At 44.4% G+C, this 22595-nt stretch overlaps 1 protein-coding gene across 1 annotated transcript; it reads right to left on the reverse strand.

Annotated features, from left to right (window-relative positions):
• Positions 1 to 922: 922 nt before the first annotated feature.
• tle3a (TLE family member 3, transcriptional corepressor a) lies at positions 923 to 20774 on the reverse strand. Its single transcript, XM_068312229.1, has 20 exons — positions 20352 to 20774; positions 19711 to 19866; positions 19173 to 19273; positions 18912 to 18975; positions 17463 to 17507; positions 13263 to 13325; positions 12983 to 13087; positions 9262 to 9483; positions 6589 to 6711; positions 5789 to 5839; positions 5555 to 5707; positions 4961 to 5093; positions 4676 to 4851; positions 4291 to 4364; positions 3946 to 4195; positions 3356 to 3603; positions 3104 to 3251; positions 2851 to 3001; positions 2577 to 2653; positions 923 to 2291 (listed from the first exon to the last, which is right to left on the reverse strand). The coding sequence occupies exons 2-20, from the start codon at positions 19732 to 19734 to the stop codon at positions 2184 to 2186; spliced, it is 2316 nt and encodes a 771-aa protein (XP_068168330.1). The 5' UTR covers positions 19735 to 19866; positions 20352 to 20774; the 3' UTR covers positions 923 to 2183.
• Between the last annotated feature and the right edge of the window lie 1821 nt (positions 20775 to 22595).

Genomic DNA, 22595 nt, shown 5'->3' on the forward strand with positions numbered 1-22595 from the left:
CACAGGAAGTACACACTTCAGCGATGTGGGAAAAGAAAGGCTATAGCCTTTAACAAATGAGCCCGTGAGAGCAGAGCATGGCGGCTGGCTCCATGCTGAAAGCATCCGGCCCTGCTTTTATAATCTAACAATAACATCTCTGAAGAGGCAGCCATATGAAGGGCTCACAGCTTCAAACACAGAGTACTAGAAGAGCCTTGCTTTTGAGTGGAAGTACTGGGACATTCACCTCATCCTGCCCAAAAGTACTCAACTACCAAAAGACCACTCAAGAGAACTCAAGAGCAGTGTTTGCGTCATACTTCTTAAGTGGCACTGCATAAAAAATGCCTCATTTGTATCACTGTGAGACGGCGCGCCGGTTTAATGTTACCAATATTCATGGATGTAACACAGAAAAAAATATCAGCGAACAAAGGGCCACAGTTGGTAGCAGAAATGGACTTAAAGGTTCATCTGTCAAGTGTTCATACGAGTTCAGATACATTGCCAAAGGTTGTATAGCAGAGCACAGAACTTCTCATCTCATGTTGGCCCTTCTGTTGAGACAGATGTCAGCTCCTATCTGGTTGCATTAACAACCATTTACCAATGCACTTCCATCTACTGTCAGGGAGAGCCTGTGAGTAAGTCTCTATGTACGTAGAGATGAAGACGAGAGCAGCCTTAGGGACAATCCCTTTCTGGTTGGAACCAACATGCAACCTGTCAATACATGCAGTGTATTTTCCTGGGTTTACAAGAGCAGCCAAGACAACAACGGCGACTGCTTCAGCTGGTTTACACTCCCTGTCCCGGCGCTGGCTGCAGCATAAAAGCAAACATTAACCTGCTTTGCTAAATCTAGTGCCTTATTTAGCCTTTCATTTTGAATTCTTCCATTTTAAATGTGCAGCGTTGCACTACACAAAATCAGTCAACATGATTTTTATACAAAAAACAGTTTATTGATTTATCAACAACTGCCAACTGTACAATCCTTAGTGATGATGAGACGTGTATGCTACACAGTCTTACTTATGTTTCTGTAGAGACCGTTCCTGTCTACGGGAAGATTGTAGTTGAATAGTATGAAATACTGAAGAAAGCAAACAGAGCATACCCAAAATGTCAAATGTGTAATGGCTTTGCCCGCCACCTTCATCAGTAACTACGTAAGTCGTGCATATCAGTCACAGAGAGTCAAACCAGAGTGGAAATAATTAACTCCCGACTGATGACTAAACTTTGCTGAGAGGAGAAATTAAGATTCATACAATTGTCAACAGACTGAACTCGAGTCACAGCTGCTTCTCCATAACATCCACATTTCCTCCATTTGATGGTTATCCGTTTTAATGTCAGTGAAAGCAGCCAGTGTTTTGGGATAGATCTTCATTTCAAAGCTGATTTTCTGTTGACTGGGGGCCAAAGGGTAGAAGGGACTGGAAGCCATGATTTTCCCCTTCAAGTCTGAAAAAGGGGCTTTTCCAAAAGTCTCTACTGCTAAAATCCATGGAACAAACGTCTGTTTTTTTGTAGTGAAGTGAATAGTGAAGAAAAAATGCCGTTGTCAGGGAGGAAAAAAAAAATCCAAATTAGATTTCCGAAAAGGTCAAACTAGACATCGAACATGAAAAAAGCAGAGGAGGGAGAAAACTGAAATAGAATATCCTCTTACAAAGTCCTAATCTAATTTCCATCCCCAGAAGGGACAGAAATTCACGGTGAGAACGAGAAAGAACCATCACAAGCGTAACTGGACACCAAAATATAAATCTATAAAAGGCCTTTTATTACTCCATTATGTACACTTTTCACAGGACCTCCAAGGAGAAGCTCCAGAGCGAAGCGCCGCTTCTAGTTGTGTCATGGATGTTTATCTCCACATTAAAAAGGACGAATAAAAAAAGAAATATCCAACAAACAGAAAAAACAGCAAGACATTATTTTCTTCTTAGTGCCTTGGGGAACTGCTCTTGCTGTACAAGTGTTGTGTGAGGAGGGGCGGAGCTGAAGGTCACAGCATCCAGGGCACACAACAGCGCTGACATCCATTTCAAGTCTGGCAGTGCCAAATATCCTGCCCATCCACCCAGGGGCTGCAGGCAACATCCATGCTGTCTGTGTGAGGGAAGGTACATGGAGGAAGAGTCTTTACTGTTCCTGGGCATGAGCAATGCTCCGGTCCAAAGCGGTCCGCTCTAGTAGATCACTTCATAAACAGTGGCCTTCTTGTCACCAGAACCCGTCACGATGTACTTGTCGTCTGTTGAGATGTCACAGCTCAGAACAGAGGAGGATTCCTTGGACTGAAGAAATTTGGAAAGAGAATTAGTTTGGAAACAGTTTAAATCTTCAACTACACATGAAGTTAAGTGAACATTAGCTGACTACGGGAGCAGATTAGACTGCGGTGGCATTAAATTCTGGTACGATGCCCCTTAAAAAAAGACTTCTTTGTCAGGTCAATAATTCAGGTTCAGCTTTCACTGATAGGAAAGTCCTGTCAGACAGCGGTCACTGCGTCCTTCCTCGCAGAGACGACTGTGTGCGCTTTTGTACTGGCTGCAGACTGAGTGTATTGATCTACATACCTGGAATATGCTGGCGCCATAAGGAGTCCTCCAGGCATTCAACAGATTGTCCTTCCCAGTGCTTACGAACCATTTACCTGCAGAGAAAACAGCACAATCAGACCTCTTCCAGCTCAGAAAGCAGCGGAGACATTCCAGCAAGCAAAGAGCTAACATTAGAAACACAATAACCTTTCAGACTGTAAAAGGTTTTATCATTACATGAAGTATAACAGGCTAAGGCTGAACAGTCAGCAATATCTGTTGTTTTATGCATGCATGTGTGTGTTCATACCACAGTAGGCGAACTTGAGGGAGAGGACGCAGCTCTCATGCAGGTGGAGCTGGTACTTGTCAGGTTTGGAATGGTGGAGCACCTCCACATTGCTGCTCTCCATGCCCACAGCCAGCCATTCCCCGGTCGGACAGTACCCCAAGGAGAAGATCTGCAACAGGACAGAAAAAAATATTACTGACAGCACTGCAGCTAAAAGGAAACCATCTTCCACACTTCAGCCTGTGGACATATGTTATCCATTATTTCTGACCTGTGAAGTGAAGTCATGCTGCTGAAGCTGTCGACCCTCCCTCAGGTCCCAGGAACGAACAGTGTTGTCAAGACCGCCTGTCCAAAGTTTAGTGCCATCATGGGATATATCTATACAGCTCGCGCCATCTGTGTGACCCTGGAACTGCCTACAAAATCAGAAAAATTCAAACATTTATTGACATCTCCTTTAAAAATTACTCATACAAGAGCAATCATGCCACAGGAGCATGAATAAGTGCTTTCTTCCAACCTGACGAGGGTCTGGTTGTGCAAGTCCCAAACGGCAATGTTTCCGTCGCTGCAGCAGGAGAAGCAGACTTTGGCATCAGGGCTGATGGCCAGGGCGTAACATGCTGGAGCTGAGGATGTCAGCTCAGCTTTGATGCGTGGTGTCTGAGAAGCCAGATCCCAAATAGTCAATGTGCTGGCCTCCCCTCCAACAATCAATGTGCGTCCATCAGGCAGCAGCTTACAGGAGCGGATGTAGTTATCCCTGTTCTGTTGCAGAGGACAAAGCGAATCAATGCATGTTCTGGAAAGTGGAGCCAGAAAATTGAAGAACAAGTCGCTGAGAAAGAGGAGAAAAATCCTACAGGCATTCTCAAAACTATAAATGGTTTTAGTTTTCCATATTCAAACATTTATTTGTCGATATTTTACACAAAATCATTAGTATACATTTGCTAAAAAATTGTGTGTCTGTTGTGTGCCTCCCATATAACAAAGGATAATCCCATTTGGTTAACGAATGAGGTTGTTATAAACAGTCAATTACCTTTCAAAACAATTGCACAAAAAGATTAAGGTGTAAAAAACAATGGGAATCGAAGCGATACTCACCAGGCAGTCCAGCTGGGACACAGGGCTCTTGCTGCCAGGTTGGCTGATGTCCCAGATTTTGACACAGCCTTTGCCGCCAGTGTAGACATGACGTGTTGGGTTGCTAATGGTAACAGCGCACACCACCTCTCCGTGGCTCAGGGTGTTGATTTGACGGGCGTGGCGTGGAATGCCGGGGCCGATCAGAGCGTCAGGTGGAAAGGGCACTGGCTGCATCTGACCATCCGCGCTGACGTGGAAGGAGTACGCCCTTATGGGGAAAAAAAAAAGTACATTAGTGTTTTTTGAAAGCTGCTGTTTAAAAAAAAAAAAGTATGACTATATCACATTGAGCTTGTTGCTTACGGTTTGCCACCAGAAATGGATGTGAGGCTGGTTGGAAGGCCTGGAGCTCTCATGTGAGAGTGAGGATCAAATCCCTGAAAAATGAAAATATGGGAAAACCTTCAACTGGGAAAAGATACTGACTGGTGATCAAATCCACACAGTGATATTCTAAAAAAATGAAAGTTTGACATTTTGAGTTAACTGCTAGAGGTCCACTCCATGGGGAACCTTTAACAGAGAGATATGAGAGAGGTATTGATCGTTTCATCTTACTCTTGCCAAGAATGTGAAGAACTGATACAGAATGGGAATGAGCGCATTCCTCAAAATGTCAAACTGCTTTTTTATCTACATGCAGTGATTCTAAACACAACTACTTGGAAAGGACGGGAAAGGGTGCTACCATGGGAGAGCGTCCATAGGCTGCGGCGGCTGCGGCGCTCATCTGAGGGGAGATGTGCAGACCAGCATACACACCAGGACTCGTCAGGCCTCCATTCATTTCATGATGACCCATCATTGCAAAGGGGGTGGGATAAGAGCCTGCGATGGACAGAGGGGTACGCAACGCCGGGGCTGCTATAGACAAAGACAGAGGAAGGATATTGGTATGTTACATAACAGCACATGGGGAGAGGATGGAATAAGATTAGCTCACTTGCTGGAAAGAAGAGAGTGTGGGACGAACCAAGAGCCTCCATGCCTGGTGGTTTGCCCAGGATGGGTCTGAGCCCGGGAGTGGAGCTGGTGCCAGGGGTGGGGGCGTCGTTGCGCGGGGTGGGTGTGTTTGACTTGAGACCAGGCGTGGAGGATTTGTCATTCTGTCGAGGGAACGAAAGAGCAGGCACACTCACAATCCCAGCAAACCAGGCACTGCACAGACTGACAATTTGAGAGCAAACTGAACTTAATCCAATCTAATTCTGACAACCCTCATAGTCCCGCACAGTCATAAACTGCTATTTATTCTAAAACCTATTATGACCACAATGGAGATGGGGCCGTTTTTATCCCCTCACTGCTTTGGCTTTAATCTTTTAGTGAGGCAGACGGGGGAAAAATCCTGGAATAGTTAAATACATTGAGCTATTAACGGAGAAGACCTGACTGATCCTGATGCAGGACAATATTATCCCTGACATTTAGTCATGCACTTAAAGCACCGACAGTCATTCCTAATCCACAACACGCCCCAGATTTATATGCACATATCCCTGTGCTCCCTCTGCAACTCATTTAAACCCTTTCTGTCCTACTTTGCTGCTAACTCTTGGTATCTTACGTGACTGAGCTCCTTGGCCTTGGAGGATGGGGTGCTTCCAGAGGATGCCACAGATGCAGGACTGTTGGGCGTGTCCTTCTTTGGAGGGCGGGGCTTATCAATGCCGTTTTCAGGTGGCGAGTGAGCTGGGCTCGCCCGTGGAGTAGCAGGGTCCTGCAGAAACACAGCCAAAGGTTTACATGTTTGTGTAAAAGCATCATCTCAATGCAAGTCGTTTAAAATGCCACTGCTCACCTCGTTCGATACGTCCACCACCAGGTCATCACTTTTCTCCCCGTCACTATCCTGTGAAAATAACTGGCAAATTATCCACTAAGCAATATTTTCGGTGAAACTTTTTAAATGGGTTCTCTTGGGGACCCAGGAATACTATGCAATTTGGAAATATGTCTAAGTGTGTTCTTGGTGGAGTGAGGAGCAGTAACTTCCTGTATGTCATCATGAAATACTGGGAGTTATTCTCTCTGTCTAAAAACTTTCTTGCACATCACCCCCACATGAAAGACCTGTATAATACAGTGCGCCCTCGTGCATTCATGCATCAACGCTCACGACTTCACCTCATCGCGGATTTTTGGTAGGCAGTCATGTGATACCATACGCGCATTCTATTGGCTGACGGCACCTGGAAGTGCGTCACGTTCCGTGAGTCTCAGACTTAGGTGAGACACAAAAGTGCTTTAAACAGTCTATCAGAGTGTGGGAAAAGGTAATACAGATAGAAGGTGGTTTATTATCAGTTTGGGGAGGGTTCATCGACGTTTAAAGTACCGTAAATAATAAGACAAATAGTTTGTCGCTCTATTGTGAAATTTGATAATCGCGTGTGGTTCAAGTAACGAGGGCGACACTCGATATGATGTACATTGTTGTTTCTTCATCTATTTTTACTTACAGACAGAACAAGTCATTAGTTGCCCCATGTTCCCAATCTTCATGCTCAGCCAAAATAAGTAGTACTATTCAGTAGCTTTATCTCAAATCCATCTCTAACTCACTCTTTTCATAAAAGCATATAATAACTTAAGACTCACATATCTGCTCATGTTGTCCTTCTCCTCCACTTTGCGCTTCTTAGACTCTAAGCTGTAGTCAGAGGAGCTGCGGTGCTTCTCGCTGGAGGTGCGCAAGCTTTCAGACGGGGATATGGAGTTATTCTGCAAAGAAGGAAACCAAACACACTTTATTACCATGTCGTCTTCCCTCATGAAAGAGAGCACTGACTCATTCACAAATTCACAGTGCACACGCTACGCCAATCCAAACAGTAAAAATTGCCCCATTCACACAGCTATGTGTGCTGCAGACATAACCTAAAACGCAGCTGCAGGCCAGCTCCAAGCAGTACCCTGACACCAGCCAAGTCCAAGCTCACACAAGCCTGTCCCTGGCCAACCGGCAGAATGGGCCGTTATCTCAACTGAAAGGAGGAGGGCTTGTTTTCTAATCTGGGATCCCTCCTCCTCATCACTGGACAACAAACCCCCTCACAGGGACATGAGTCGTGTTTTGTGGCTGAACAGAGAGTCTTTTCTCCAGAGGCAGTCAGGCTAAGAGAGAGGAAGAGTGTGAGAGTGGGAGAGAAACTGTTATGTTGTGGGCATTGGGCATTGATTGGCTCGGTGCACTTGGGCACGATGTCAGCTCAGGCTCGGCAAAAGAAAGAGAATCTATATCCTGCCAGTGGGTGCAGCAGCGTGGGACTGACTGGTGCTTCTTCGTGGATCCTGGCTCCCAACACAAGCTGGGACAGCTCACTCTAAATCCCAACAGAAAAGGAGGAACTAGGCCAATGTCCAACGCCTTTCACAAGAGTTTAATTCGCTCTTCCTCTGAAGACCAAAAGCGACAACGTGGACCAAGTCAGTGGCAATCCAGAAGAGTGAACAATGGCTGATGGACTAGCAGTCTGGGCAAAGGGCCACTGTCTGCATAATGGGTGACCTTTAAAGAGATGCTTAGCGTGACTCATTAACCAAAGTCACCACTCTGCTATCAGATGACCTGGGACAAGAGCACAGAAACAAAACAGGGCTGCTAATCGCCCCAGGAGTTCCATTTCTTCAGACATGACTGCACCCATTCATCTGGTCCAGCCTGCAGAAACACAATCTCACAGGCCCATCACAAGCCATCAGAAATCGCAGCCATTCAATAAAACGCTTTACCAGGTCAAAGCAGACGGTGAAGAAAAAGAAAACAAAACAATTCTCCATTTGTGTTCATAAATATTTATCACATGCCGAGGGGGAGAAAGAGTGAGCTGGTAAACAAGTGAGACAGTAGAGGGGATAAAATAAATCCTTTAAGAAGGGGAAGTCCAGGTCTTTCTTTAAATGTGATGAAATTACAAGGCTTCTAATCTCTCCAGCATGATACCAGTCATTTCCCTTCTGGATTAAAACGCACAGGACTTGTATTCCAAAACCTCATTTCCAATTAATCATTTTATTGAAAGCAGATTACTACACTGCATGAAATCAAAGGTAGCATGATGCTGGCAGGAATCTTTTACTTGACATTCACAATGGAGATGAAGATGTGATGAATTATGGAGTCACCGAGTCCTATAATAAAAACTTTTTTTGTGGTTTTGGACACTCACCGTGTTCTCTGTATTCCAGACATCACAATGGCAGCCCAGGCGATGAGGAAACCAAGTGGAAGCAAAGAGAGAGAAAACAAGTCAGTTAGCATATGATAATAACAAATGCTTCTGGCTGAATGTGTGAGAATCAGCTGCAGGGCACAAGACACCTCTTATCGCTGTGTGTTGGAACTGTTGAATAGCTTACGCATCATGGGCTGGGAATGTAGCAGCTCATTACCCAGACAGAATGTGAACAGACAGGATGTGCTCCTCACCTACGGGCCACAAGATCCTGCTCTGCAGCGTAAGACGCACTAAAGTGACTCCTCTCTGTTTAACATCCATACGACCTGTCAATCTCGTGAAAAGATTTCAGGATAAATGTGTAACTATAAGGCTGACTTCATGTTTCCACACGCCTTTCTTTGAAACGAGATCTTTTAGCCATTTGCCACTGTTTATATGCTGAAGTTGTTCAGCATATAAACAAGATCTGAAATTACATAATTGCATACTTAACTGGAGAAGACTTTAATTTGAAAACTTCAACATTGAGAAGAGATAGCCGTTTGTGGGCTGAGTCTAGAGCTCTTGCATTGGAACTGCACCGCACCCGACCGGAGTAAGCGTCAAGCATTTAAGCAGACCTTCTTAAGACTGTTTTTTCTTATTAATATTTCATTGTTCATGTATGTACTTATACAGAAATAATAACTTCAAATAAATTGTATTGAATTATCTGTTTATTGAAGCATATGTTATTGTTGATTACAAGCAAAACCAAATTTCATAATTAATACGTTTATTTGTGTAATATGGGCACACATCATACAGGACTAATAATCTAATAATAATTGAATAATAAAGGTGTAGCTACATTAATACACAGAGGAAAATCATGATCTGGCAAACAAACATTAATTATCTTGCTTTTGATCTCTAGACTGACATGAGATGTTTTTCACAGGCATGACCAGCCTTTTGCATAGCAAAAATAGAGTAAAAAAAAAAAAAAAGTGTACTATGATGTTAAAACATGACGCTGCAACACAAAAGGTGTTGTGGTTTGCAGTTCTGTCTGGTAAAATATGATACATCTCAATTCTAGTTGAAAAACGGGACACGTCTCCTCACCTCTGTGTTCCAGATCATGGTGGTTCTTCTCATCCTTCACTGGTAGGTGGGCTTGGCTGCCCAGGGCTCCTAGCGCTAGTAGGCCTGATCCTGAACCTGTCACCGGAGGAATGCCAGGCGGCTGCAGGCCAGACGGGTGAGGGGGCAGCTGGACGGGAGGCCCGTGGGCGGCATGGGAGAGGTGTTGCGCCTGGAGCTGCTGCTGCTGTGAACAGACAGTGAAACAGACAGACACCAAGTGGGTCAGAGGGAAAAGGCAAGGAGAAACAACACACTACACACAAGAATGATCAGTTAAACCCTGCTTGATATTAATACATACACAAATCTATTACAGTCAGTATCACACGCATTCCCACTCACTGCTGTTTCCATACCAGACCAGTATGGCATGAATGTGACATTTGTGCTGTGAAGAGTACATGAGACCAACAAGAAACCACTCAATCAAACGCACAATCACACAGCATTAGATGGATGAAAACAAAAGTATTTTTCATTCTGCATTAGTTTCAGTTTAAGCGACTGTTTAACATAGAGGAAGCTCATCTCGCATTAAGAAAACTTGAGAATTTCGTGTTTGCTGCAGCACAGCGCTGCTATCTACTTATGAATTGAATCCTCTGTAGGAACATGAAGGTGTGCAGGTAGCTGTTAGCCTGTGGGCAAAACAACTCCCTGCTTTTTAAACACTTTCAAAACACAACAAGCATCACTGCTCTCAAATTCATGTTCCTGGATTAACAGAACATGAATCATTTGCACATCCAAACTTTAAGAGACTGAGGGAACATTAAGTGCCAGGAGCTGGCAGTCCTTCCCTCACACACTCGGAGTATTTGAGTGCAATGTTTGTGTGTATGTCTGGAAGGCTGTTCCGGGAGCCAGGACCAAGGGTCCCAAGCTGGCACTCAGTCAACCCTCCAATATTCACCATCAATATTTGAAAGGCATGGGCAAATGGGATGGGAGTTAAAAGGCACTCAGCATGGAAGTAAGCAGTTTAAAGCAAGGTTAAATAATACTTAGCTGAGACACCAATAAAAACATCAGCAATTTATTACCAGTCTACGAGCCAGCTGAATAATTCAGCTGCTGTTATAGAATGGACCTCCTCTTTTTACAAGACAGACTTCAATCACTGACCATTTATGGTCATTTCAGGAATATTGGTCACTTTGTAACCACTGGGGAGGCGATGTAACACAGAATAATGTGGCCGACTGGGTTAAAACATAGTAGTTTGGTTAATTAACACTTAGAAACGTGAAGACTTAGAATCTTGCAAAGGATACAACTGGCTAATGTACGTCCCAACACACTCTATCCATTCCAGTTACTTATTGACCTCAGCTGTATCTGCCATAAAGACAGAGAAAACATGATTGTAGAATAGTGAGGCTTTAAATGTGCCATCTTGACCTTTACTCCATAAGTCAGGTGTCAGTCTTATTACACAATATACCAAGGACACAGGGAAGGCGAGCACTAGAAAGAGAGCAAGACTGTCTGCTATAATATTATGTCCATGAGGGAAATTATGGAGCCAGTTCATTGGCAGGGGAGAGCCATCCTTGCTCATTGTGTTTAATGAGGCACTGATGGGTAATATGCATGGTTGATCAGCAAGAGCCCTCATTAGAGGGCCATAAATGAAGACAATAATAAATAAATAAAGGAGTCTGGCCTATTTCCTCTAATTTAATATTCCAAGATAAAGACCTTCTCTTTGCCCTGTTTTCTCCTCGGAATGAATGGAGCCACGGGAAAAAGCACACAGGCAAAACTGGGTAAATGTACTGTAGTGGTCTCCAGTGCACTAGCTTCACTAACAGCAGGGAAACGCACAGCACTTGGACACATAAAGTGCCATGTAATGCCCACCGGTTTGTCACGTCAAGATGTGCACACGAGCCGAGTATTTTAACAACAGCACAGCACATGTGGATATTTGTGGATGTCTCTGACCACAAGATCAGGACAGGCAGCTTGCTGCTGCTGAAAATGGGGACATAAAGCACTCATACAGCTACTCTAGGTGTCTTCTATCCCTTATTATATGCTGCTTAGCAATTCCTAATGTACTAAACAAAGAACAGCTATTTCAGTTTAATGCTATTTTAATGCAAAGCCATTAAGTGGTGTTTATCCATGTGGCCACTCACTGGGGGAATGGTAGGCTTAGCTGAACCGCTACTTGTGTTCAATATTTTGTGTGTTTTCTGATCAAAAAGGACGCGCCACCTGTCAGGTTCATTTCAACGCAGCAGCTGCCCTACTTGCATCCTATTAATGGCCCTCAGCCCCATCAATAAGGCATGCAGCTGGCTCCTGGATGCTGCCTGTCTGCTTGGCACGCTCTTTCACCCCACCTTGCTTTACAATATGCATGAGGATTTTGGCATGCCTACAGAGCTTCCCTGCAATGAATAACTAATGGGGAGGTATTCGTAAAACATACAGTAGCTACACTTCCAGGTCCTCTGACATGAGCCAGGAACAGTGTTTCATAAAACGGACGAGGTGCCAAACGGGACCATATATTAAAGTCACGAATGCACTTGTCTACTAGATTAAAAAATGCTGATTTTCAGTGTTGCTAATTTTAAATAATAGCCAAAGACCAAGTGAGAGGTGTAGTAAAATACAGCACAGCTGCAAATTCAAAAGTGTAGCAATAGTCCACAAATTCAGTAAAGTTCCAAATGTGATAATCACAAGGCATAAATCAAATCTGCTTTTCTTAGAAACAACTTTTTGCTTGCAGCTGCTCTGCTTTGATTAAAGTGTAATAATGCATCTCCTTCGGTCAGGCACATGAAAAACAAACCACTCTCCCTCAGTTGCTGAGACACCTACTCAGTCAAAATCTAGGGAGCAATTATCCTGGAACAAAAGGTCACCAAGGGGGCATTAATTGAATTTCAATATGTGCCTCCAGTCATCAAGTCAGCCTTTTGAGTCAGCCTCTTATGCATACTAAAGATTCTGCAAAATTCAACCGTAGTAATAAGATCACTGATAGCCTCAGCTTTGTATCGGGGGTGACACCAATCACTTATGCTTCAGGAGGGCAGGGCGAGCACACCTGATCAATAAGGAGCAGATGGTGTTTTTAAGTGGCGATGAACGACGTGCATTACTGCACAGTGCTGTGATGAGCAGAGAGAGCCGAGCTGCAGAGACGCGATGGCCGACGGCCGTCTGCACCGCCTCAGCTCGCTAGCAATACTGGTTGTGTTCTGCTCACCCTCTGCCTTTTAATTCCCACAGCTATCCAGGTCAGCAGTGAGGGATGAAGCGCCTTCTTAAAACCTTAGCCAATTAAAGCAATACAGGCTGCGAACAGGATCTCAAGAGCTCTCAGGCTCGCATTCATATGCACCCACAACAAGGCAGGAGCAGCCATAGAGCCCAAAGCTGCAGCAACAGACCACCTCTCGAGAGTTATTGTGTATATATGATATAGTTACACACACACACACACACACACACACACACACACACACACACAAACACACACACACACAGTACTACATTGGAAAGCATACAGACATAATTAAAGAATAGTATGAAATGAATCATATACAGGCCTCCATGCATAAAGAAATGTACAATATGTACAATATAAAATGATTATCTAACATGCAGGTTTCTTCCCTAACCCAGGTCAAATGAAGGAATAAAAAAGGGGGTATACACACGGTGAGAGGCAGATTGGGAAGTCCACGTACCCCGATGATAGCATTCAACTCAGTCATTGTCACCTGCTTAGCCCGCTCAACAGCCTGAGCGACCTGCTGTTGGTGCTGTTGGAAAGACATTTACAAAAAAGATGATGGAAGCGACGATGAATTTCACACTTGAATTTCTTTTATGCTATTGCTGCAATTTCAAAAGCGCAAGCATTTTACAATGTGCAATAAGCATCTTCATTCCAGTTCTAAACTGTGATGCTGCCACAAATCCACATTCAAAACTCACCTCTTGTGACAGGAATGGCATGATTTGCGCTAAAATTGCGTTGAGCCGTTTAGCAATCTCCGTCTGGAAAAAAAAAAAAAAGAGGAGCAAAATGAGATGGTAAAGCACGAAACAGTGACTCCATATAACCCCGCCTTTAATGTTTACACCGATTAAGTCAATTACTGCTGCAATCAGAACTGCTTGACTCAACATCCTCTAAACAGCGTGATATTGACATTTGAAATATTTAAAACATTAGGAGAGCCCAGGGGGATGGAGCACAGCTGTGCTGAGAGTGCACTCCACACTAAACGGATATGAACAGGCTGCTATGAAGAGAGGATCCTCTCTCGCTCTGCCCTTCTTCCCCTCATCTTCCACTGTGGTGTCCTGCAGTTAACCTCGGTTAAACCACGCAGCCACACCCCAAGAAGAAGAACCTACTTACCAGACTGCAATGCGTAGTTACATGTGACAGAGTGGACAATTTGCGTTCAGGGTTCAACTGTAGTTTGAGCAAAGTTTATAAACCCTAATGACCTTGGGGGGGTGGGGGTGGGGTCGCCTCAAATAAGTGATCAATACCATTAGAGCACAACCGTGGAGCTCTGCCTACCCAACGCTGAAGCCCGGTCCATTTCTCATTCAATCAGCTGCCCCCCACCCCATCCCCATACTCCCACCCATGAGCCCTGCCTCCATTTTTCTGCTTGTCTACCAAATGCCATGGCAACGGTTGCAGCCCTATCTTGCTGGGATCATTATGCAAATGGAACCTCTTCTTGACCGTAACAGGCTTTAAAATCATATTACGTGCTTGGAGGCAGGTCATTAAATTGAATTTTCAGCCTGTCGATCACATGAACGTAGCAAATGAATGGTGGATCAAAAGAGCACCAGGAAGGAGGTGTCATACAGCCCTCTTTCCCCTGTAAAAACACTGCACAGCCGGGTAAATCTGCCTCCTTCTTCTTCTTCCAGGGATGGGAGAGGAGACTCTCAGGTTCAAATTCTGTGCTGAGAGCAGAAAAATAACAGTGCCAAAGCTACATCATCTATGGAATTTATGAGCTGCAGTTCAACCCAAGGCCACTGCGGAACACAAACACATCACAGGGATTTTCTCCAATTTTTCATTTGGAGCAGCACACACAATGTACTTTGCAGACCGCCAGCTTATTTATTACACATGGCAGAAATGCCAGGCAGTTTTGGCAGCCAGACATATTACCTCTAAGCAGAGCCAGAGAGATCGGAGAGTAATGTCCAACAGAACGAGACCTGCTGACCCAAGCTGTAACATGGATAGCCACTTAGTTGGGCAAGCCAGCAGCACAAACAAGCTGAAGATGAAATATCGGATGAAGCAAAGTAAAGCCTGGGATCAGCGACAAATATATAGTAGCATGACTTACATAAAGTACTGAAGTCCATAAGATAACACTGATTATCACTTGATTACTATATGTAGACAAGACTGAACATTCCTGACGTGCAATAAATGAGACCCACCACCAATAAAGCAATAAAAGGCATGGATAAAGTTTTATGAACATTACTATTAATACTAAGCAGTAAGTGCTCGAGCAAGAGCTCAAGAATGCCCTCAGAAATGGTTGAAAAGCTACAGAGCCTGTATAATCCATGTTTGTTGAGATAAGCCATGTCAATAGCAGTCAAACATTTGACAGGATTTGTGAAAAGGCCTTGAGCGCAGAGTCCATTCCACTGTAGCTTAGTGCCGTGGTGACAGCTGGATGGAAGAGGTCAGGAGGTGGCCGATCTACTGCGCCCCCAACAACTGGCGGTCTCTACACACTCTCAACACAACGTACAAAATACATGGAGCACACATCGACTCTGCTCGCCGCTGCTGTCAAAGTAGATCCAGCACAGTGCAGGGAGGTTTTTTTTGTGTTTTTTTGTTCTGCTGGCAGATAAAAATGGGTCTGTTGTCACTTTAAGTAGCTGACAGCTTGGCCCTTGAGAGGCCAGCTTTGCACTGCCACTACACAATTACAGGTACTCGGACCTGTGTAGCACCACTTTAAGAGCACTCTCAGGCTGGCTTGTCAATTGTCTGCAGAAAAGAATTCGCCTGTTGCTATCAGCAGTGGGAAAATGGGGTTGACATGTTGATGAGCGTTAAATACAGAAAGAAAAGCCACTGGTGGCTTTGATCACATGATCCATCTATAAACAATACTTGACATGTCAAATTTCGAGGGCCTCCAACTTGCCTGAGATGACAATGTCACCCATTTCCTGATTTTTGTAGTGGGAAGAAAATTAGTGTAGAGCTTCACTGGTGGTTTTGTCTAAGCCACAGAATATGCATGTCTCCATTAAAGTTAGAGTGTGCATGAAGCCTCATATCCTTTGTTGACGTGAAGCAAGTCCAGATCACACTTGTAATTGACGTAATCTCCACTGATTTGGCCAAACGCCTGCAGAGATGGATGCATGAGTCACTGCTGAGAATGAACAGATCGGGTCACTTGTTCAGAGTAAAGGACTGTGATTTTTTAAAGAGCAAACTCATTACAACAAAAATAGCATAAAACCATATCCGTATTAAGCCATATGTTAAAATACATAACTTTCTGTTTGTTTAAGTGGATCTGACAGCCAACAGTTCACACCCTGTAATTATTAAACTCCAGCCCAGTCCCACAAGACAGATTGGGGATATAGGAGCATTTGTGGCTTGGCGAGCCACAGCTTCTCCAACCACTTTTCGCTGCATGCCTCTTTTGTATGAACACTGCAGACAGTCTGCTGGCTGACCAAATTTGTTTTGGCCCTAGATAAAGTATATAGTTTGCAACTCAGCAAATGAGTCCCGCAGCCACGGGTCTCATGTCTGTGTTAGGACTACAGGTAACAGCCAAATCTGATTAAGCCCCAGCAGCAAACCTCGTGCAACTCTGGGAAACAAGTGCCAGATGATGGTAATTACTGGCTGACATCACGCAGCAGAAATTAGCTGTTTGTCTCTACATACTGTCACGGCTGATAGAGAGGGATCAGATAACGTGCCACATCAGTCCGTCTGAGCAGTGCTTGTGCGTGCATGCTGAAATTTGAATTACGTCCCTGCACAGTAATGAAAAAGGCTCAGTTTGAGGAATGGATTTCCTCACTATGGAATAAATCTCCTGGCAGGAAAATAATATGCCTATGTGCATCCAATAATCCATCCCAACCCTTCCTGTTAACCACTCCCCCCATCTCCACCACCACCCCCCCCCCTGTCCTCCCCCTGCCTGAGCCGTAAACGTGGGGAGCTGCACGGATGGGGCCCACACTGTTTGCTCACAAACATGCCGTTCAGCAGGTTAGGGCCCCACTGATGAATTATTCAAGCATTTCCATCAGCTCTGTTGAGTTTCCTGATAAAAGTCAGGCGCTAAAATGGATCAGTCGATTAACCTGTTTACACAGAGCTGGGCTGTTGCACCTCCCCCCATCTCTCTTCTATGATGTCCCTCCGGCGCCCATCCCCCCTCATCTTTCCTCTGCTTGGCGATAAGTGCCTGACAGAAGCCATCGGAGCGGCTCCAACCCTGACAGACATGTGGCAGTGTGACACACAGCACAGACACTGATGGATCACCCTACCGCACCAATCCGCCATGTCTCAAATGCTGTCATTAACCAGGCTGTGGAGAGGGGAGAACCTCTCCGGTATGATGACAACATGCGTGGAAATCGAAGGGTTACTCATTCATGCAGTAGTTATCTCTTAAAATAATCAGCGCGTTTGATCTGTGGGGGCAATATTAGATAGGATCTTTGGATAAAGATAAGGGCACAATTTGTGCCAAAAGGACTTTTACCCCTCCTCTCGCAATTACTGCTCGCTCATTGAAAAATAACAACAGAAAAAAAAGTAACACATCAGCAATCCTCTCTCTTTAATCATTAAGTCAAAGGCTAAGTCTGCCAAAGTCTACCTTTAATCTTATCAGAAGGCTGAGACAAATCCAGGCTTTACACAACCCAAAAAAACAACAGCTACAGCGGCTGTCCAAGCACTGGCACAAGTGTGTGTTTGTGTTTCCTTCTTTATATGCAGCAGATCTGGCTGTTTGCAGCCTATTACTGATGCTCACTTCGGTTCACAGCCTGTGAGCGGATACTCCTGGGTCTCACATCCCCCCAGACGCTGAGCGAAACCACTGAGCTGAAAAATATGAGGAGCATGATGGTACCTACCTGCTTGTGCATCTCTATGTTCAGCCCGTAGGACATTTCATAATACTGAAAAGGAAAGCAAGGATTTATAGCGTGATTATTGAAGTCGGGAAAAAAGACACATTTGCATTTGAGTTGTGCTCACGTTTACTATTCATAAGCAGTTATTTGAAGTACATGGGTTTAGCTTTTCTTTTTATTTCTATATTAAAAATCATAATGTGGTTCCAATTAACAAACGGCACATAAATGCACGTCAACTGATTCATCAAATGTTTTACATTGTTGTACTGAAAGTTGAATATAATTCAGCTTCAGTGGTGCAAATGTTAAAAAATACAATTCGACAAATGAGTTTTTTTCAGCAGATGAAAACAAATAGCCGATAAATCAATAGCTCTTACTGATTAGAAAGAGGAAAGGGTTCGATTTATTGATCAGCATCGCGAGCCCTCAGATCTCCAGGATGTCTATTTACTTAGCCTAACGCAATTGCTCAACACTCCTGATAATTTCAAGCCAGGTCAGTTTGTCTAGTTGAAATGTAATCCAGGGAGCCCACAAGTGGCAGCAAGGGCAGAAATGACTTTCCAGTCAGCGTCTATTTGATGAGGCCAATGCATTATTCAGTCCATTAGCTTCTTCAAAAATTACTCTCAAACAAGAGAGCCATTCTGTCTGAGATCAGAGCCCCACAGCCGTAGTGTAACCCAACACCGGTGCTGGCTGTGGGATACTTCCCTACGTGTTTACCTAACCTCCTCCCTGTCAGGCTGACATGTCATTTTCCTGTGAAAAGAATGTTTAACTTAAGCCAGCATGTATTGGTTTAAGTCGTCCCTGGTGTGTGTTTACCTGGGACAACAGAGTACGCTGCCACAGAAGAGCCCTCTGATTGCATCATGTCTGAGCTAAATACTTCTGCCATAAACACGCCTTTTTTTCTTTATACACAGTAAAAGCTAATAATTTCAGTGTACACACAGACTAAGATTCACTCAGTGCAAAATAATCTACAGCAGGTTTCACATCCTCCATTTTGTTAGCTGTGGTGCTTTTTTTTTTTTCCCACATGCTGCTTCTGGCCCCTTCACCAACAGCTCACACCTAATTTATGGCCATGCATATGTCTGAGCGTGGAGTCTCCTAGGAGAATAATCAGATCAGCACACACAGAGGGCAATGCTGCAGTCGACCCTTGGAGATCTGGGGGCGCGCTGTGTATAATGGGGGCCTCAACTCACTGCCGCCTACATGTCAGGAAGAGCTCCTCCGTAACAACCAGCTATGTCAACCCCCCCCCACTCCCACCCTCCCCGGGGGGGGCTCTCACAGGTCTGTACCTGACACTCAAGCTGCCCTAACCACACAGGTGATCACAATAGTCTGTCTCCCTCCACCCCTAACTACATCTTCTACAAGCCCTGCAATTTGGTACCATAATTGCTTTTCATTGTAACATAATCTTACCATGACATAGTGGCGCTGCATCTCCGTCTTCTCACTGGCCAGTTTGTCATACTCCACCTTAAGACTAAAATAGAAGACAAGGTGTCGATTACAGGGATCTCTATCACACCAGTAACTCACTGATAGCTAACCAGCTGACAGCAGTGTGTTTTTCATTACTGCAGAATAAGTCAAATATTAGTCTTAACTTCCACCATTCATCTCAACAGAGAGTAAATGTTGACACTGCCATAGTTTTGCTGAAACGAATGTAATCATTACCTGTGATACTGGGCTTGCAGGAACTGAAATTCATCTTTAATCCTGTCACAAGACTCTGCTACAGTGAATTTGAAGCCAGGTTGACCGGGTTGATGTGGAGCCTGAAAGAAGATAGCCAAAATAAATAAAAAAATCACATTGGTTCAGTGAACGCAGAAAGTTTGTGCCGTCATTATTCTTTATCGTTCTCCATGCAGGTGAGAGCAGTTGAAGGGTTATCCTGTTACAATCTACCTTCAGAATCCTCTGCCTTTGAAGACATTACTAACCCCAAAGACATGAGTCTGTTTCACATACCCATGTTTTGAAATGAATTCTAAAAATGATTTAGTCCCATAGCGGTGTGCGTAAAAAAAAACGTCCAGACATGAAAACTATCTTCATCCATTTAATTGCACATCCTTCTTTAGTATAAATCCATTTAATATAAAACTACCAAGCTGCACTAGGAGTGGAAATGGGCCAGAGCACAGTCTGGAATGGTGTCAGCATCAGTCCTGTCACATGAATACGTGAGTGCAGAGGACGCGCTCCTTACCGGGTGTCGGCCTTGAGGATACATCTTGAAACGTATCCTTTGTTTATCTCTCCTGCGTAAAGGTCCTTTGGCAAAATGGTTGAAATGTCCTCACAGCAACACCAGTGTCGGCGAACAGGGGTGGGGGTGGGGGGGGTAGGGGGAGGTCGTGAAACCCTGTGTTGAAAAATGACGCGGTTTAATCAACGGACGCAAAAAAAAAACAAAAAAAAACAACAACACACAATACACAGAGCGGCCGTCGATCCTGAGAACACCAAAGTAGTTTCAGTAAATTGCAGGCGGGCTCCGTGCGTCAAAAAGCAGCACAGCCGTGCGCTTTTTTTTTTTTTTTTTTTCGTCTTGGTGACCTTATTCGGTCAGTGGTCAGCCATATGTGCGCAGAATCTCAGTTTATAGAGTTTAAGTGATGTAAACATAACGCGGCCGAAATAAAAAAGACTGCGTTCTCTCGGTTAAATTTGAATTATCTCATTTCTTTGGGCTCTAATAATGACTGATGCTCGTTAAAGACTAGAAATACTGTCGTCGGACGTAAAGGCAGGCCACAAACCGAGAGCGTCTACCTACTATTTGAGCCCGATGAATTAAAAAAACAACTAAAAATAACAACAACAACAACACTTCTGGTTATTACATACCCGTGTGTGCGTCCTAACCGTCCTTCCGACTTTGGTTCCCGAAGAAAAGAAAAAAAATCCGACAGGCTATAACGTTAATTCATGCGTTTAATCCCTCCTCATGTAAACGTGGTGGACGCGGATCTCGAAAAAGCATCTTCTCTCTCCGGAGCGCACCCAGCAAAGACTGGGGGAGCAGTTGGGAGGAAATTTGGTGCGGTCGGGCTCGATTAAACTGCTTTACATCAGCCGCGAACCTCCGAGGAATGTGCGCCTTTTTTGTGGCTGATTAATCCCAGAAAAGAGAAAATAAATACGCGTCCAGAATCTGTCTTCCGACTCGAAGAAGCTGGAGATTCTTTAAAAGCGTAACATGGTGCTCTCCACAATCTCGCATTTCTCCCAGTTGTCCAGCTTACCCCGGTTGCCACACACAGGCAGCAGGGCTGAACTGCCGTGAAAGCGCCTATCTGTCCAATCGGATTACTCGGAAGGAATAGGGCCACATCTGCCTATCGGAGAGCGACGGCCCCCACGTGGGGTGCAGCGATACATGACATCATCTCCACGGAGCCACAAGGCATCTTCCCTCCATCCCACCACTATGTACAACAACAACAGCAGCAGGCACTGATGTGCGGACGATAATATGTAAATTTTGACAGAGACAGCACAAATTCCATACGCGCGCTTCATTAGAGTGTCCGCATTAATATAAAGTTGATGAATTTTCGGGTGAGATCGCAATACCGACCGGATGGGTGAAGGAGGTAAAGGGCGCAACAAGAAGGAACGCTCACATTTTTATCCCCATACAAGGAAGAAGGAGCGTTTTAGTGAACCATTCTTAAACGTGACGCTATGTAAGCGTGAAACATTAAAAGTAACGAACTGAATAAAAAAATATATATATGCAAGTTTACTCCGCCAACACACCGCAAAAAACCCCCCACAATAATATCTAATCGATCGGTGGAACTGAAGCTCAGCGTGCATTTTTTTTTTTTTTTTTTAGACCTTAAAATATCTCTTGCACAACACAGCCTCGCGTCTACCTATCAGCGTTTGTGTAGTAGCTGAACAGCGGGAAGAGAATAGATGATTGCCTTTGTCTGATATGCACATCAGCCATGTCTGAGCGCCTCTCCGCCTTGTTTTGAAGGCTTGGCTCAGCCCCCACGTGGGACCGCTCTGCGGCTTTAAGATCTTCCGACCAATGGCGGCGCAGCGCACTTACTCCCCGGCTTCTCATTGGTCAGGGAGCGTCGAGCCTGTCATTCACGCGGCAGCGTTGTCAATCAATACCACGCGGGGTCAAGCGCTGACAAATGCCTGTGCTCCTCGGTGCTCTGCCTGTGAATAGAGCCTGGAATGGCTGCTTAATTAGCTTCGAATGGCTTTTCTCTCCAGTTCAGACAATCTGTTACCACCACGTGGTAATGAGAGCCTACATTAAACAAAGGAAGAAAGGAAGCATGCAAACAGTTGTAACTTTACAACCTGTAGTTTTCCTTTACATATGGACCCATGTAACGACTAGTCAAAGGGCTTGTTTACCTGCAATCACAAAAGCCAATCGACCTCGTCTATCCATAAAGATGAGCGACAACCTGATATTAGCGTTATGTTGTATGCACGAACGCAGCGCCTTCATAATCAGAAGACCAGAAACAAGACATTTGTCCTCTTGTTTTTATGATGAAAATAAAAGAAGCTCCATAAATCAGTCGTGTGTTATTACTTGTCTGTGATAACAAGCCTGTGAAACGAGGAAAAACAACACCAGATGCATGAAAATGGCAGACTAATTATACTATCGCCTGACTTTTAATGTAGGACGCAAATTTAAATTTGCTAAATTAAATTGAGATGAGGGTTTTCTTTTTTTTTTACACACGTAAAACATATTTTATAATAATGTAATTATGTTCATTCAAATAAAGCTCATTTGGATATGATAGTCTGTAGTGGGACTATAGGTGAGAAAACAAGCCTTCATGTTTCACACTGGGTAGAGCAGACGCTTTTTGGGAATGTTGAGGTCATTTTGTCATGTTGAGGTCTGATCTTGCCCAGCAGTCGTCTTACTTGTCATTCCTGTCAGCCATCTTGAGGATGTGGGATAACTGTGTTACTTCCAAAAGTATGGAGGCATGTCTGTGAGAAACTCAAGCTCACACAAGAGCTGGTGGGCTAATCACAGCCAGGCACCCCTCATACTTTTCAATAGTGAGTGCCTGGATTAAAGGCAACAAAAGGCCCGGC

The sequence above is a fragment of the Antennarius striatus genome, chromosome 4 (genome assembly GCF_040054535.1).
Source record: "Antennarius striatus isolate MH-2024 chromosome 4, ASM4005453v1, whole genome shotgun sequence".
Classification (NCBI taxonomy): domain Eukaryota; kingdom Metazoa; phylum Chordata; class Actinopteri; order Lophiiformes; family Antennariidae; genus Antennarius; species Antennarius striatus.

Coding starts and splice junctions, on each gene's coding strand:
- tle3a (XM_068312229.1), bottom strand. CDS start 19,734: ATGTATCCTCAAGGCCGACACCCG. Junction 17,508..18,911: donor TGCAGCGCCACTATGTCATG/GTAAGATTATGT, acceptor TTTCCTTTTCAG/TATTATGAAATGTCCTACGG. Junction 5,708..5,788: donor TGGTGGACGTATCGAACGAG/GTGAGCAGTGGC, acceptor GTGTTTCTGCAG/GACCCTGCTACTCCACGGGC.